Source organism: Crocodylus porosus, unplaced genomic scaffold, assembly GCF_001723895.1.
Source record: "Crocodylus porosus isolate Cpor-Errol unplaced genomic scaffold, CroPor_comp1, whole genome shotgun sequence".
NCBI classification, from domain to species: domain Eukaryota; kingdom Metazoa; phylum Chordata; order Crocodylia; family Crocodylidae; genus Crocodylus; species Crocodylus porosus.
Genome location: NW_017728907.1, coordinates 47,292,548 through 47,309,062, shown reverse-complemented (window position 1 = coordinate 47,309,062; position 16,515 = coordinate 47,292,548). Strand labels below are relative to the sequence as shown.

Here is a 16,515-nt window from a genome sequence, read left to right as displayed (position 1 = left end):
CCCTCACCTGCTCTGCTAAGCCCTCAAATACATTAACTGCCGTCACTCATAAATGCCTCAAGACAATCTCTGACGGCTTTGCAGCGGTGTACTACTTAGCCAGCAGTTCATAGTCTTCAGTGGAGAACCATTTGGTGACAAAAGTACGAGTTAGATAAAACAGGGCAGGCAAACAGAAATGTAAAGACAGCAGGTTATTTCAGAATAAAAAAAATTGTTGCGTTTAAAATGTTCACAACTCTTATCACTCTACCCAGGAAAGCAACAATTACAGAAACCAAAAGATGTCCTCCAGGATACACCACCCTACACTTTTCCTCCATCAGGACTGCATCGCTGTGGGCTCTCCACAAAGAAACTTGAGGTTCATCCCTCCCAAGCCGTTGCAGCCTACAAGAAAGCTCTTCACAAAGGAGGCAGCTACAAATTTAAGTTGGTCCAAGAAAGGATTCTGAGGATCTTCCACAGCTTTTGGTCCCTGAGCACCATACTCCCATTATATGGTAACTAGGGATGTGAGAAGCTTCAGTCCCCGATTTGATTCGGCAGAGATTTGGCCCAATTCAGTGGCCGAATCTCCGAATTTGAATCGAATCAGAGGACCTTTTAGTCTCTCTGAATCAAATCGGAACCCTCCAAATTGATTCCAAAAGATTCAGAGATTAGGTCATAGACACAGCTTCAAATGTTTTCCCCTACATACCTCAAGGTACCAGGCGGCTGATGGATGCTGTGATGCTGGAGCACATGGAGCGTCCCACAGAAGTGCGAGGGGTTCCCCAGCACGCTCGGCAGCAGACCCGGGGGTGGAGCAGAAGCACTTCCGGTCCACTTGTCCACAGGGGAGCACATGGGGCACCCCCTGCACCCTCCTCCTGGCTCAGTGACTGGTGCCTCCTGGGTCTGGGGGGGCACCTGGGGTCCCCCATGGCCGATCACCGAGCTGGGAGGCATAAGGGAGCCCCCCCGGGCGCATTCCCCAGCAGACCTGGAAGAGGACTGGAAGCATTTCTGGTCCCCTTGCGGGTTCACTGCCGAACACATGGATGGCTCCCCTGCACTTTGGTGGGACGCTCCATGCGCCCCAGCACTGCAGCAATCACGAGCCATGCCTGGTACCTCAAGGTATGTAGAAAAAACATTTAAAGCTATGTCTGTGTCTGAATCGCCGATTCTCTGAATCAGCATCGAACCTTCAGATTCGGATTCAGCCAAGTCAAATCAGGGACAGTGATCCGTATCAACGAACTGAATCACTGTCCCCAATTCGGGACAAATCTGAATCCAAACTGAATACAGCCCACTTCACACCCCCCTAATGGTAACCATTAGCTGGGAAGTGCAGCCCAGGTGTACCAATTGCCAAAATTAACATACCACAAGGGTCTGCAAGCTGCTTGGTGAAGTATGCATACAGCTAAACAGAAGCAAAGTTATAGTGGAGAGCTACTTTAGTTGATCTACTTGTTTTTTAGTAATTGTGACCTTTCAAGACATAGCTAAAGACATCATAATTCCTACAATTCTCTCACCTACGCTTAACCGCTCCCCAAAACCAAGAGTCCAGAAGTTGTTTCTGAACAATGCCTAGGTCAACACGACAAGCAAGCACCTGCCACTAAGTTTTCCTGATTGTTGTGACACATCCTTATGAATCTGTATCACACTTCTGGTTAATTTGTTTCCACCATCAAACTTCATCAGCAGAGTTTCAGTGACTCTTACATAGAAGTAAGAGAGGCTTTTGCACAGAAAAACAACTACTGATTTCTAAGAATATTTTATCTTAAATGCTGCTGTTATGTTAGGAGCAAAGAGTGAATTTTTATGAGATGATGAAGCGCAATAAACATGCATTAAAGTTTGGGTCCCCTTGTGTATTTTCTCATGTTCTGAACACCACAAAACACATCAAAGTAATAAAAAAACAACAAATGAATGTAGTTCAACTTTAGAAAATCTTTTATCAAAATCTTTTATCTTTTATGAAAAATTTATACCAATGCTACCAACTATGATGGATTCATTCCTTGAAGGCACGTCCTCATTAATAAGTCATCCAGATTCTTAAAAGTACAAGGAAGAAAGTTCAGCAATCTTGCTTTTATCTGGCTGAACCCAATCTTTAAAAATGGCAGAGACTGCCCCAACTCATTCATATGCATGTCTCAGTTTTTGTATAACTGAAGAACATACATGAAGTGATTTGCTCAAAATCCCACGTGAGAGAGGGATAATATCTCGGGTCTCCTGACACCACACCGGGGGAGCCCAACTCCCTGAATTGTACCACCTCTCCCAAAAGCAAAGGTTTTATTTATGGTTAAAACTTAGATTAAAGTAATATGCTCTTTTTTTCTGAGGGTACTTACATCCTGTAGGAGTTTCTCTAAGTTTTCCTGAAGTTCATAAAAATACCGGGAAGTAATAAGTCCGTCACGTGATTTATCCAGGCAGTCTCTGGCTAGCTCAATGACTTGATGATGAATGAAGCTTAAGACCCCATCTGCTAATTGCAGCACATTCTCAGGAGCATTAGAAGCAATAAACTCAGCCAGCCGTTCCTCCATCTGTGCCGTGGCCTAAAAGCAACAAAGAATAAGTATAGCACATAAACATTTTATTTTTTTCTCTCCTGAAATGTAAATATGAATACAAGGTGTTCAACTGAGGTACCATTTTCAGTGCTAAAACATATTAACATCAAAGAACTACAATAAAGTTCAGTGATATTACAATTCTACAGGAAAAAGGCTACAAACCAAATGTAACAGCTACAAGAATGTTTTAATGAACTTTTAACTAGTAAAACATCATAGCTGCCATTAAAAATCGAAGTGTCGGCATTGGGGTTCCATGTACAACCTCAGCTTCAATTCTGTAACACCACCGTGGGTTCACAGAACTGCAACATCAGTTTATCGTGCAATTTTACAAACTTTTCACACCCTTGCCTAAATTTGAAAAAAATCACAAGTGAGAGATGCATGCACACAGTATAACTGAGCTCATGGGAGTAAATTTAAGACCCATATATCATCACCAGTAATAACTGCAAGGTAAGAAGGATACAGGATTTTTACCACTTCATGAAACAAAGTTCTCTCTGCACTAAAACTTCTGCTATTGGTGCAGCAGCAACTGTAGAAAATTACAGGTCCAGAATTTCAAGGTTTCTGAGGAATCCATAAAAATGCCTGGGTAGACACAACGTGCTCTATTCACCTCAATAGAAATGCTAAATTTGTAATCGGATTCTTCAAATTTGAGTTTAATCATTTTTACCTATTTTTACTGCTGGTCATTTTAATGTTCCAGTAATGTGCTATTTAAAATCCAAGCCACTTTCCTAACGCTTCCAGGTGCCAAAAGGCCCAAACTCTTCTCCTATACAACTGCCAAAGCCCCCAAAGCATCCTGAAAAGTTTCTCAAATAAAATTTTGCATTCGTTTCAATATGAAGTTATGTAGCACACTAAAAATGAATGTGTTTGGAGCAACATAAAATAAATTAAAGAGGGGATTAGGGTAAGGATTACACGATTCATTTTCACATTTTATTGATTTTTAAAGTGTAGCAAACTGTTGCCAAATCTCTGGGTTTCTGGCAGCTGAGTGCCCAGAACACAGGTGTCATGAAGCAGCATGTGAGTCGGTCTTGCTGCAGAGAGTGCAGGGACCTTGGCCTTAATAAACAGCTATGGAAGGAAGAACAGGAGATAACTGTATGTCAGAAATGTGTGACAAGAGCTGGGCCCTGAACAAAAAAGTTCCTCTCTTCACACACATTCACTGTACCAACAAAACAGGGGAAGGGAAGAGAAAGTTAGAAAGTAGGAAACACAAACATCTCTTGCCAGAATGCGTTTCAAAGCTTTCCATCAGCAGGATGGAAATAGCCATTCTGTTGTCTCCACGGTAAGAACAATGTGGGAAATAGAGAGGATGACCATGTTCACGAATCCTCACCAAACTACTCAGCTTAAAAACCGTATGCAAAAGACTATCGAATAGATGCTTGTGAATTAATTCCACAAGATGCAACTCAAGATGTTCGCTGAATAAACTGCTCAATAAGACAAACTTGTTCTTACCTTTGGAAACCTTTCTTTGTACACATGATTCATCATTATTATTTCACTGTCAAAGGAAATCGGAGAGCGACCAGGACTGCAGGGAAAAAAAAAAGTCGTCATCTATTACTTTTACATAAAGAGCTGAAGAAAAAGAAGACCAGCTACTGCCAACAAGTTGCCCATATCAACCAGGGGCATCACAAAATCATGGCCTTGAATTCACTACAAAAAGGTGCGCTCTTGCATGGAAATCAAGTGAAGAAATGCAAGTTGAAAGTTTTCACACAAACTACCCTGCCAAATTGTACTGAAGCTACAAACGATCCTGTCTTTATTATAACTGCAATGCATGTGATGAAGACAAGGCCCGACAGAGAGAAACTCAAAACCTGACAGCACAGTTTTGTAAATTTATTTTTAATTATTCTATTTTCCCTACAGGAATGATTCTCAAAATTCCCTGCATTACCACAAATTTTCAGTTTGCTCTCCATGGCAACTTTCAAAGACCTTGCATGAGAAGAGCTCAATATACTCCTCTCAAACCTGTACTGTAAAAAAGGGAGCACGGGAAAATGAAACAAAGCGGTGCGTGCAACTACGTCCCGTTATCAGCAGACTATATGATGGACTAGCATGTATGCAGATGCAGTGTTATTCATTCAATGTTACATGTATGTACACACGCATGTCGAGTAACTTACATTTTCATGAAAATTCAACTCCCACATTATATATTGCACAATGTCACAAGCACACAGAAAAATGGGACACTAAATCTTGACAGACAGAAAGCTGCACATTACAGTGCGAGTATTTTCAAAAGAATGGTTGCCTCTTATTTCATCATGCTTGGTGGTATGTAATGCTCTGACTCATTCCACTATTAGAAAAAGCCAAAGGCTGAATGAGGTAATGCAGATACAAATTCACTGCACACTTAGTTACCTGATTGCCTGCAGCAGGCAATGACTTCATTTTTTTCTCGTTTTATTGTTTTTTATTTTCAAAATAAATTGTGGCTTCTGTTATAACACATTCTGCAATATTTGCTTTTGTCATTTTGAAGAGTACCACGTATTGCTAAATATTTTCTCTACGTTAACAGATTAAGACAATTATTTCTGTCTTGAATTAAACATATTGAAATGTTTCTTTTGAAGGGTGAAAGATAGCTTTCTGAAAGGAATAAATGCATCCTAAGCTCTGCATGTATTATAGATATCAAGCAATAAATCTATTTGGAGGCAATAACGTTCTCTTGGGAATTACATGTTAACAACTGAAAGAAAAATTTAACTCACTAATTTGGGGAAAGCAACAATAACAAATAACAATCTCTTACTTATGAGATCCCTCCCTTCCACAAATTCCTTTGTGTCCTGCCTTTATTAATGTATCTCCTTTGCTATAAGTAAACACACTTCAAATTACACAGAAGGCCAGTTATGTTAAAGGAGAAAAAAAAATAGACATGGCTATTTTTTAATTAGCCAGATTGAGTTAAAATATATTTCTTTTTAAATTCTTCCTCAAGACAATGGCTGTCTACACACTTTCAAATGACCTCAGCGAATTCTCCCAGGTTTGTTCTCCCAGTAGAAAAACTTAGTTGGAGAAGCCTGAAGAATGCTAAGTTCCTGAAGAGCAGAGAGCTTGTAGTGCTGACATTGAACAGCCGGGGGCCCCTGCGCGCACACCTCAGCATGGTCTACAGGCTCCCTCAGTCTGCCTGGCAACAGATGGCAGCAGTGTGCAGGGCAGACCTGACTAGCTGTGTCTTCTTGCAGCACAGTGCGGGACTGTGAAGGGTGCATGCTCTCCCTGCTCAGCTAGACTAGTAGGCTAGAAATAGATGTCGCCAATTGATGCATATCAGCTGTGCCAGACTGTCATGGCAGAGCTGATCTACCTCACTGGGTGAAACAAACATTGCCCCTTGTCCCACCTGTGGTGGTGTGGGACAAGGGATGGTGTGATCTCCCCACTGTGGCAGGGGAGGCTCTAGGGAGCTGATGGCAGGCAGCAGTGGTGGGAGGCAGGTGGCAGGGGGTGCAGGCACCACAGAGAAGCAGGCAGCAGGGAGAACAAGTTAATGGGGCCAAGGGGTGAAGGTCAGGCTGCTCATCTCCTCTCCTGCCCCCCACACTGCTGCTTTCTCCATTGTAGCAGTGGGAGGCGCAGAAAGGAAACTAGGACAACTCTCCAATAATTAAGGTTTATACATGGAAAATTATAACAAATTAATAACTTTTCCATGTATAGAATCTAATTATGGGGGGGGTCATATTAAATTCACAGTCATCTTGGATTCAGGTAAATATGGCACTTCTATCCTTTTTTCCCTACAAAGTGTTACAGTCCATCAGGAAAGCCAAGTCTTCCCCTCTATTCTTTTGCAGCTGCAATTTTCCTCCCTTTACTTTGGATCCTAATAGCCTTTTCCACTATTCAGAATGTCAGAGCACACAAATGGCAAGGGAAAAGGTCTGGAATCAACTTCCAAATTACCATTCAAAATAAAATCTTCCCAATATAACATGTCAAATTAAATGTCTAATTGACTATGGCAAGATTGTGATGCAATATACTGCACCATCATTTATGTTCGACTTTAGTCTGGGAAAGTACAGAAGTAATTATATGGATAATTGACTAACCAACCAAAGGCTAGCTGCCAGATATAACTGGTTATTTTACAACACCTATGAGACAGATTACCAGATCTCCCCCCTTCCCCCTGAAGAAGAAAAAAAAAAAAGATCAGTTTTTGCAGATAACTGATACTGAATGTAGCCTGGGGAAAACAAGAATTTTAACACAGTAAAATTAGTGAATTCCAATATTTTTATTAACGTGGCAACTTTCCAAGATGTGGAAACCTTATAAACATACTAAGGACCATAATTTCACATTTCATATTGGAACATCTAAAAATGCCAACTTTTACAAATGAAGATCAAGGAGGTACTGTGTGTGCATGCATTACATTTTAATGTAGAAGGGCAGGGGGGCTACCTTCTTTTTCCCAGGGGGGAGGGGAAGAAATGTAAGAGATGGTGCTTCTGTTATTTTTGCAAGGTTTTCATGCCACTACAGCAGACACTAGAAGAATACTATCTGTCCCCTCAAGCTCACTGGTGAAATGAAAAACTACCTCTGTTTTACCCTTCTCCCTTTGTGAAATCATGTTTAATAGACCTAAATGGCACATCTCTCCAATAAAGATATTTGGATTTCTGCCTGTCAAAATACAGATATGTGTATCTAAAACTGATGCTATAAATTTAAAAAATAGTAAACAGGCAGCTTCTCTGTGGAGTGGCACACATATTAATAAACAAAGCCTTTGAAAACTGGAGTGCAGAAGTGACTAAATGGAAGTGAAATGCATCTCTATATGTAATTTTTCCCTCAGTTTGACAGCTGCACTTATTAGAAAAATGCAGAGGGGCTCAAAACCTATGATCTTCTCTGCTTTGCCCCTCTCAGGAAGAAGGTCTAATGAGGATGTACGCATAACACAATTCTAAAGCTCAGCTTGCTCAGGAAACAATTAAAAGCATATGCCTTCATCTTTTGTCACTGACACTAAAGGGATGTAGTTTTAAAGCTGTAGAGATGTAAGTGCATAAAATAAAAACTCAGCGTCATATCCTCTGGTGATGCAAGTGCACAGAGAATCAGGAAACAAGGACAGAAGGAGCTGACTTTGCAACATTTGATTCTGATTTAGTGGAAACTAATGTGGACAAGCTATCAGTCAGCTGCTGGTACAGACCTGCCCTGCTTGATGCACCGCGTAGATCAGGCCTCAGGGCCCACTCCTGTTTCCAGTGAAGACCACAACTAATTGACTACTCATTTCAATAGGAACAGGCTTGGTCCCTTCAACTAAATTTTAGCCACAGACAAGATTCTTTGTAATAACTGTCTGGGGAATTTGTACACCCCTTCAAACTTGCATTATTGAAGAGACGTAACATAACAGAGTGCTTAGAAAATGCACTAGAGTTCAACAGACCCTCTGGCATGTAGCTTTCAGAAGATGTGTTGTACTTAATGCTTCCCGGTGCACTTCTCTGGTTTTGTGCCTCTGATGGTTGACCGAATAGGACTGCAAAAATATGCAAGCCAAGAAAAGAGTTTTCGACTGAAACTGGCTAATGTAAAGTTTACAGGTATGGCAGAAGAAAAAATTACAGAAAAATAATGTTTATTCAATTTATGTCTGCATAATCAAAAGCATACAAAAAGGCAACTACTGTGGCCCTACTGAATTAGGAAACTGGGAGGCAAAATGGGATAGTCCATGAATACCGTAACACAAAAAAACCCCAAAACAAACAAACAACACCCCAATTCTTCCAGACTGTGACTATGTGGTGGCATTGATCCTGCTGCCAATCTCCTTGGTATGAACAGGAATGTTGGTCCATACCTCTACATTCAATTGAATTTTATATACATATTTCTTCATTTGTATGTCTCCATGTATTCTTATGTAGGGCTTATAATCCCATTTATACGTTTGTCATAATCATAACATCATTAGGTCATTTACACAAGATATAGCAGGTCACTCGTCTGCTTAATGTATTTCCTTTACAGACACCACAGATTATTTGTAGCATATGGAAGAACATTATTTATACCTTTTTAAAAATAACCCCTTTCCCACAAACATTTAGTTATACCAACAGGTTTTTCTTGTGATCTTGTATCATTATTTGATATGTCCAAAAATAAGCAGATAAAAACTTTATCCTAACAAAAAAATTGTTAGAAGCTTTAAGAATTGAATGGAAAAATTACTGTAAGTTACATAAATCAGTAGTACATTCTCATCTGGAGTACAATATTCAGTTTTGGTCAATTTATCTCTAAACAAACTCTATTTCTGCTATATACTTTTTGAGAGGCAATATTAATTCTTATGACCACTATTAGGCCTACATAATAAAAAAGTTTTAGACTGTGTAGTATCCTGAAAAAAGTATAATAAAATTAAAATAACACTGGGATGCAAGGCAGATAGGAACACCCACTTTTACCTTTTCTCACAAAAGATGATGATCAAGGGGAAAAATAAAAGGCAACAAATTTACAATTTTTTTTTTAAAGGATTCCGCTTCATAAAACAAAATATAGAATTAAACTATAGAATTGGCCGCCTTGAGGCAAACAGCTTAGTATGGTTAAAAAGAATTAGACATATAAATAGGGATAACGAAAACTTCCAAAGTTACTTTCAATACACTAAAAGCATGTATGGGATATAAGCCTTCATGCTTCAGAGCACAAACTAAGTGGGAGATGGGAAAAATTTCCCTGGTGGGCTGGTTATACAGCAATTGTCTGCTCTAGGGTTCAGAAGTTTGTAGTGCTGATTGCTGTCCGGAGGCAAGGTGACAAAGTCAAGGAGACTATTCACGGGCTAAAAATTCAGCTTGTGCATAAGTGCTTTGCTGCATCAGGTATGATATCAGCACTTGGTAGGTATGAATCCTGAGGCATGGAGTTGCATCACTATGGGGGGGGAAGGGGGGGCGGGTCCTCTGTTACAATTTGGTACGGCAGAGTGTTTATTCTCACTTGACAAATCACAATGCATGAATAGGGAAAAAAAAAGGTTACTTATTGGTAAATATGGCTCCTGGAGAGCTTCCTCTGCGTACTTCCCCTTAAGGCTAGGGACAGAAATTACACATAAACCAGTTTAAGTGATCAGAAACTGGTTTAAATCTGTAACAGAAGAGATGTTCGGTGCACATAAACCAGTTCAAAAATGGCTGAAACCAGTTTGAGATAAACCTGGTTGAACGTAGTATCACATTTAACTGATTTGACTCAAACCAATTTATACAATGTCTGTCCCAGACTCCTTCCTAGTTTAAGTTGGATCAGAGTCCCCCAGAATCCCAGATACTTCGCTGGGCAGGACTTTGCTCTCTGATCCAGCCCAGCAGGGCTGGCCTCTCCCTTCCACTCCCTGGCTGCAGCTCCAGCAGAGGCTGCAGGTACAGCAGGGTCTACCTGGCTTCCTCCTGCTCTCCCCACTCCCTGCTCAAGCAGGAATCCCTGCCCTCCCCTCCCCTCTGCCTTACACAGACACCTCTCCACATTAACTAGAATATCACACACTGGCTATGGTCCATGCTGTGGGAGATGGGACAAAGGCAGACAAGACAGTGCCATCTTGGGGCTTTTTGGAGCTAATCAACAGGTAATGTCCCTCCATTCCTTCCTTGGAAAAGCTGTTTAAGAAGAGCTTGAACTAATGAGAGAGGTTCTTGTTTGTCAGCCCATTAAGAAAACACTGAATTAGGGGTGATAAACACTGTGTTATCATCTCCCTGCTGGGCTGCGGGGGGGGGGGGCGGCGGAGGATGGAACCTCAGAGCATCCTGCCTGGCCATGCCCAGCAATGTAGAAGGGAAGGGAGGTCTGCTCTAGCGCCCCCTCCTCCCCCCCCCGGCTTCTAGCCTGAGCCACTGCAGACATGTGCCTGCATTTCTTCAGTCCACAGGGGATGTTTTACAAACCGGTTTATCCTGGCCAGCTTAAACTAACTTGCAAAGACTGAACATATTCGGGCTCAGGTCTTTTGAATGTTTGTCCCTAGCCTAAAGGTGCAGCTCCTCTAGTATCAAGCTGGAGCACTATATACAAAGAGCCATGTCCATTGGGTAGGTACTGGAGAGATCACTTGCAAGCACAGCCCACTAGCTCCATCAGCTCTTTCTCCCTGGCCTGCAGAATCCCAAGACAAAGGAGGAGGTTGTCAAACATGAAGGCACAAAGGCAATTCTTGAAGAACGGTTGTCAGCAGGTTACCCTTACTTCTTTCTCTGAAGGCTTTTGTGAACTCCCACTTACGGGAGATTACCAGGCAAATGTCCCTAATCGGGGCTGATGGGTGAGGAATTCCAGGCCAAAATGGACATAGCAGCATTCCAAACTCCGTGCTGAAACATGATGCCGAGCCAAAGGGGTCAGACTTACTTGAGAGCAGAACAATTCCAGGTTGCTGCTTTGTGCATCTCTGTAAGAGGAACCTGCCTTAGATGTGCTACAAAGGCAGTCATGACCCTATTAGCGTGCGTCCTCAAGCTGTAGTGTACTGATTTTCCGATTTAGGGGCAGCAATGATCAATACATCTCAAGTCAGTGGAAAAAATTATTAATAGGATTCTCCTTGTGTATAGGCAACAAGTAATCTGTTTGAATTTCTGCACGACTTAGTCCTCTCCTGGTAGCAATATAGGGATTCTCTGTTCTTTTCTTTTTATTTTTATGTCCAAGGATGGCAAGAATGACTCCCAGAGGGAACAGAATATCTGGGTCAAAGAACAGGCAGTTATATTAACACATATGAAAACATGAAATTGACTTAAGCATAAAAGCCTAAGGTTATGACCTTGTCTCAGAACAACTTGATGTACTCCTGTCAAGGGTGAAAAGCAAGACACCAAGTTTGCTCACTGCTGTAGGGTGTCTTTCTATTAGCCTGACCCAAGAACCAACCTCCTCACAAAGGCTAGGCAGCACTCAGGTCCCATTTCCAGTTTGGTTATTTTTACATGTGAAAAGCTAGTTCCCATGGCAAACAACACAAGGGATAACATGAACAAATGTCATCACAAATTAAAGTAAAACCTCTGCTCTTTTCTCCTAGAAAGAGAGAGACCACTCAAGATCGGTGCTTTTCCCTCAGCATACCAGCCTCCTCCCTCTCCCCCAGCTATCTCCCTGGGAGCTTTTATTTTCCCCTAAGGCCACCCAGTCATCTCTGTCAGCTGACCCAGGGCTCCTAGGCAGGCTATCACCTCCTAACCCCCTACAGCCCAGACCCTGAGCCATGCACTCCCTAGCAAAAGCAACAGCTGCTGAAAAATCCTTTTAGAGAGGGGTTCTAGGGATGCTTGAGACATAGCCTCAAATACAGAGCCACCAACGTCACTAAGACCATGATGAACTCCTGAGCTGAGGGCCATACTTGGACAAGATGAAAGGTATTAGACATTACTTAAGAAACCTGAAGGCTATTGAACAAGAAACATAGACTCGTCTCTAACAAAAAACTGATAGGCGGTAGCATGGATAGTAAACTATTTAATCTCAGCTGACTCCGAGCCAAAACCAAGATTATTCCGACCTCAATCACTGAACTCCAGTACACTGATGATGCTGTACTGTTTGTTCACTTGGAAGTACATCTTCAGGCAACTGTTGATCTCTTTACCGGGACTGACGCTTAACATTCAGAAGACTAACATCCTCCATCAAAAAGCTCTTAATGCAGTCTCCAGCTCTGGTAATTCCGATTTATGGTGAGACTCTGAAGAACATTTCGTATTTCCTGTACTTTGGAAGCCATCTCTCACAGAAGGCTGATGTTGACAAAGAAATCCAACAACACCTCAAATGTGCAAGTACAGCCTTCAGACACCTGATGAAATGGGTGTTCGACGATTGTGACATCAGATTTAAAACCAAGTTCATGGTTTATCAAGCAGTTGTGATCCTTACCTTACTGCTGTGTAGCTGAGACATGGACAATATACAAAAGACACCTCAAGTCACTGGAGAAGTACCATCAATGCTGCCTGCAGAAGATCCTTTGAATCAAGTGGGAATACATATGCACCAATGTTAACGTCCTCTCACCATATGCATCAAGGTGATAATCATCCAACATAAACTTCGCTGGGCCAGCCATATCATCCAAGTGTCCAACTCCAGCCCCCCTATGCAAGTTTTATTCTCCTAGCTAAGTACACTCAAGAGGAAAGCAGAAAATGCACTTCAGGGATGTCCTCAAGGCCAACTTGGAAAAAATACAACATCAATATCAACTTATGGGAGACTATTGCCCAGGCCTGCCCCAAATGGATGAAAAGTCTGTTCCAGGGATCTCAGTACTCTGACACCTCATGAGAACACAAGATAGAAAAGCAGGGAAATCAGCCTGTCATGGACCAAACCAAGAATCCAGAGCCATCTGTCCTGCACGGAAACACACGCCCAAGTTGCAACAGTACTTACTGATCCCAAATCAACCTCATCAGCCATTTTCAGACCTACAGGTAAGGCAATCATGAAAGACAATCATCCCCGACTGCACGGGATTGTCAGTCATGATTACCTGCACAACATGAAGAGCATCAATTTTGGTCTACAGCATTTCAGAGTTAAGGGTCCCCCATCTCGCCTCAAATAGTTCTTGCTTGACCCTCTGTGAGCAGAAACAGTCAGCAGGTTTTACACTGCTGTCTAGGCACTTAGCTGAAGCAGTTCTGGATTTAGATGAAGAATTCTCCCTTGTCATTAGGAGAGACAACAACTGCTCTTTCTTCTCGGCTCTTTCTAATGACCTGAGGATCAAGGAAGGCACAGAGATGGCAACTGCTCCAATTCAACAACAGTACACCTGATAGTGCACATGACAAGATGTCTGGTCTCTGTGAATGCTGGTGCAATAAGGACGACCCTCAGATGTGAGCCACATTCTTGTCCCATAGCCTCCAAGTTGCATATCATTCTGATTAGATTAGATGCCAACATGGCCATGTGTGATTTACCCAAACTTTGAGACTGAGGGCATTCCTGTCTGGTTTCTGGGGACAATTCATTCATGCTTAGGATATTTCCTTCCTGGGTGTATAATGAGATGCTATACAATGTTGAAGAGTTCATTCGCAGATGAGCAAAAGGGTGGTACAGACTGAAGAGGCCAAAAGACCCAGAAGCCTTATGTAGAATCACACTGTCCACAGAGGTGAAGCCCCAAGAATTGATGGCGAGTCTCTTATCTTCAAGAATCTCCCCTCTCGAAACAAGTCTTGGCTTTGTGAAGTCTAAGATGGTCCATAAAAGTGAGCTTTGTAGAGAGGTCTTCTTCCAGTTGTTCAACAACTTGAGGGGTTATAGGAAGTCACACATGTAATGAACTGAAGAAAAGACATCTGGCTATGAGATGGCTCTTAGGAGCTAATTATCTAATCCAGGCTAAACAAAATATGCCATTGCAGCTGGAGATACACTGCTACTATGCAGACACATTGCTGAAGACCCTTGGTGCAAACGACAGTCAAATTGAGAACATAAAACTGGAAGCAACTGATCTCACCAGAGAACCAGAGCTGCTTGGCAAGAGTAGAAATGCCTATTAGGCATTCATAGGCCATCAAATGCCTATTAAGATAAAATGTTTGAGGTGAGTTGCTGGGCAAATTTTATCCTACAACTCAGGCTTGTTTTTTTTTTTTAAATCAAGAGGTGAGACATGGATGTTACACCATCACTTCAGGTAAGCTGGCTTTGAGGATCAGCTGTGTGGGCATTGGCAGAAGCAAACAGGTATTTACTAGCAAACAATTTAAGTTGGAAATACAATCACCCTACATGTGTCAAGCTTCCTTTTCTTTTTTTGGCAGTATGTTATCCTCTCCCAGAGTTCTCATCTTGCCTCGACATATGTTGCTAAGTTGGGCGCCCATTTGAAGTGTCATCTGAAAGAAAGGTCATGACCTAACATGAATGCCCCTTGGCTCTTAAATAGACCAGAAAGAGGCTGCTGTAAATCAGCATCACTCTTCCTAGCCACGGCGAGCCAAGAATATGAAATTAAGCCCAGAAATGTATATTTTACAATAAATATAGGTACCGTAGCAGGGTAGACTGCTCTAATATAGGAGTTGGAAGATGTTCTGGAGTGGAGGAAGGCTTGACATACCAGCGTCTCAGAGCTCATATAACACAACTGAATTTGCATAATCTTTCCACTGTTTACACCTTATAATTCTTAAATGTGATAAAGCCCAGTTTCCTGTCACTCTGGGTCACAGAATTAAAGTGTGTTGATAGCTCGTATTTATAAGAGGGCACAAATGTAAGCTCTTCACTTCAATTTCCAGATCAATCTTATATAAGCAACGTTTTATGCTTCATTATCCCAGCAGTAATATGTCTATGTTAGAAAGGATCATTAACTACCTTAGTGAATGTATTTTTTCTACCTACAGTAGCTTTCTTATCTATAGTGAATTAGAGTCACTACAAGGACTTTAATTAGCAACAGCCAGTGTTAAGGGAGGCAGCAATAGGAATGAATTGAGACATTGTTCAAAAAGATTTGAACAATGAGGTATGAGTCACTTAACTAGTTTCTTAATATGCGGTGATTTATAGAGGTCACCAACTACACATGTAGCTACTGCTGCTACTTACCTGCTCCTGTAGATTACTGTGTAACTACACTTGGTAGATCCAAACGTAATTACCGTGTAACCTGCACTGTAGTTCAGAACATACAAATAATCATGAATTTAACCCTGCAATGAGACACCACTTACCAGGTATTTAAACGCTCAACAGTCATTGGGCCAGAGTCACTGTGGACCAAACTTCAATTTCTGCAACAAGTCCCTATGCCCATGGTCCCTGGATGAATGCACTAAGTGGTGCTCAATCTTTTTTCCCCAACAGGCTGAATTGGCAGCGACTGGTCCGTCCTCAGGCTGGATCCAGCCAGGGTGGGCATGGCAGGCACCATCTGGCTGTGCAGGGGAGGTGAGGGGGCAGGCCAGACACAACGCAGCCCCAAAGGTGAAAGGAGCTTGATCCAGCCCGGCAAGTGTGGGGGAGGGAGGCCAGGCCACAAGCCACCTCCGGAGTTGGGGGAGGCATGAGGTACACCCCAACAGAAGGGAAGGGGCTCCAACCCAGCCCCATGGGGGGAGGTGGCATAGCTTGGCCCCAGCCAGGGCTTGGGAATATGGCAGGAGGGAGAATGACCATGTTAATGACTGCTCCGCCGCTGCCAAATTTCTGGACCTGTGGGAAGCCCCACAGGCCAGATGCAATGGCTCTGCAGGTTGCATTTGGCTCGCGGGCTGGAGGCTGAGCATCCATGCCCTATCTCGGTAACTGCAGCTAGCAGGGCTCCTTTGGATTTTGTCTGAAGTTAAAATCCCTCTCTCCCACCCCCTGGTGAGGAGCATAAATAGAAGTTGCAGTGGAAACACCCCCCAACATCTCCATGTGAATGATTTTTGTGACACAAGGTGCCCCGCTCCGGAGTTTGCACCTCCCAGTCACAGATTTCATTAATCTGGCTCAACACATTCATGTACGGTAATTACTCGATACTTCTGCCCTGCCACTGAACGGGTTATTAAAATAACTGATGTGTTGTGGACCTGAGTAAGAAACGGATTAAAGTCCAACCACCCCTGCTTTTTGGCACTGAAATGCTCTCTGCACTATATAATAGCCTCATAGCTGGCTACTGCGTGAGCGACAAAGGTCTCTAATAGCAAAACCAATAACTGGAATCGTGTAACTGGTAACAAAACTGCTTCCAGCACTGTTACAGAAGCACTGTTTGGGACTTTCTGTCACGGTCCAACAACAACTTTAGTTTAATTTATACTAG

At 42.3% G+C, this 16,515-nt stretch overlaps 1 protein-coding gene across 1 annotated transcript in view; it reads right to left on the bottom strand.

Annotated features, from left to right (window-relative positions):
- MAST2 (microtubule associated serine/threonine kinase 2) overlaps nt 1-16,515 on the bottom strand; it is a 207,754-nt gene that overhangs the window by 40,678 nt on the left and 150,561 nt on the right. The window contains exons 8-9 of the mRNA XM_019531350.1: nt 4,095-4,170; nt 2,373-2,582 (exon numbers count right to left, since the gene is read on the bottom strand). Coding sequence (XP_019386895.1) covers nt 2,373-2,582; nt 4,095-4,170 — 286 coding nt within the window. The remainder of the gene's footprint in view (nt 1-2,372; nt 2,583-4,094; nt 4,171-16,515) is intronic.